The sequence below is a fragment of the Bison bison genome, unplaced genomic scaffold (genome assembly GCF_000754665.1).
Source record: "Bison bison bison isolate TAMUID 2011002044 unplaced genomic scaffold, Bison_UMD1.0 scf7180017864384, whole genome shotgun sequence".
Taxonomy (NCBI): Eukaryota; Metazoa; Chordata; class Mammalia; order Artiodactyla; family Bovidae; genus Bison; species Bison bison.
The window spans coordinates 12,168,536-12,170,033 of NW_011494956.1; the positions used below are offsets into that span (position 1 = coordinate 12,168,536).

General features: G+C 68.8%; 1 protein-coding gene across 1 annotated transcript in view; it reads left to right on the forward strand.

Moving 5' to 3' along the window:
* Window positions 1–943: 943 nt before the first annotated feature.
* Window positions 944–1,498, forward strand: part of FOXL2 (forkhead box L2) — a 7,274-nt gene continuing 6,719 nt past the window's right edge. Inside the window, exon 1 of the mRNA XM_010858303.1 lies at window positions 944–1,492. Coding sequence (XP_010856605.1) covers window positions 944–1,492 — 549 coding nt within the window. The remainder of the gene's footprint in view (window positions 1,493–1,498) is intronic.

The window sequence follows — 1,498 nt, forward strand, 5'->3', positions numbered from 1 at the left end:
CAGACAAGCCAGGCCAAGGTTTCTTCGTTCAGTGACACGCGTTTCTGGGCTGATTTTCCCAAAGCCACCGCTCAGCCCTCTCCACTCCACCCCTGTCCGGCCCCCTCGCCGTCCCGCCCCTCCCCCGGGCCCGAGCTAGTTTAGCCCCGAGCCAGCAGCGAAGGGCAGAGCCCAGGAGCCGTTTTCTTTCACCTGGACGCTGCGAGGAGGCTTGGCGCGCCTCTCCGCGCTAGGGCCCGAGTTCCTTGCGCGCGCGGGCCGAGGGCGGACGGACCTCGCCGGGGCCCTCGGCATCTCCCGGCCCAGTCCGCAGAGCGAGCCCCGGCAGATTCAAGGGCTTGTGAAAGCGTGAGCGCGGCTGTCCGCCGGGCTCCCTAAGCTCGCTGGGAGGGGGCAAACCGGTCCGGGCTGTGCGGGGCGTTTACAAAAAAGTGACTTGGAGATGAACTCTCCCGTGCGCGACTGGCCGCCCCGCTATAGGGGCGAAGGCGCCTGACGCAAGCGGAACTCCGCGGAGCCCATACGAATCAGAACAGAGCGAGGCTCCTGGCGCTCTGGAAACTCCAGGAGGCAGCTCCGCCAGAGACGCGGGTCGTGTCTCGGGAAACCGGAGGGTGGGGGGAGGGGAAGAGCGCAGAAAAGAAAACCCACCGAGGCGGGGACTGGCCTGGGCGGGGAGGGGCGGCGGAGCCGGAGCCCCTCTCTGTTGGGCGGACTCCCCATGGCCAGAGGCTAAGCTCCACTCCCGCCGGCCGCTCCCTTGGGGAAGGGAAAGACGAGGAGAGAGGAGCGAGAGGCCGCCAGCAAGAACGCGGGCGGCATCCGCGAGTCTGCAGAAGTTTGAGACTCGGCCGTGAACGGACTTGTGCGCCCGGATTCTTTGCCGCGCCAGCGCCAGCGGAAAAGAGCAGGGTCTGCCCGGCCGCGGCGCGCCGGCTTTGTCATGATGGCCAGCTACCCCGAGCCCGAGAACGCCTCGGGGGCCCTGCTGGCCCCGGAGACCGGCCGCGCAGCCAAGGAGCCCGAGGCGCCGCCGCCGCCCAGCCCGGGCAAGGGCGGCGGCGGCGGTACGGGGACAGCCCCGGAGAAGCCGGACCCGGCGCAGAAGCCCCCATACTCTTATGTAGCGCTCATCGCCATGGCGATCCGCGAGAGCGCCGAGAAGAGGCTCACGCTGTCCGGCATCTACCAGTACATTATAGCCAAGTTCCCGTTCTACGAGAAGAACAAGAAGGGCTGGCAGAATAGCATCCGCCACAACCTCAGCCTCAACGAGTGCTTCATCAAGGTGCCGCGCGAGGGCGGCGGCGAGCGCAAGGGCAACTACTGGACGCTGGACCCGGCCTGCGAGGACATGTTCGAGAAGGGCAACTACCGGCGCCGCCGCCGCATGAAGCGGCCCTTCCGGCCGCCGCCCGCGCACTTCCAGCCCGGCAAGGGGCTCTTTGGGGCCGGAGGCGCTGCGGGTGGCTGCGGCGTGGCGGGAGCAGGGGCAGAC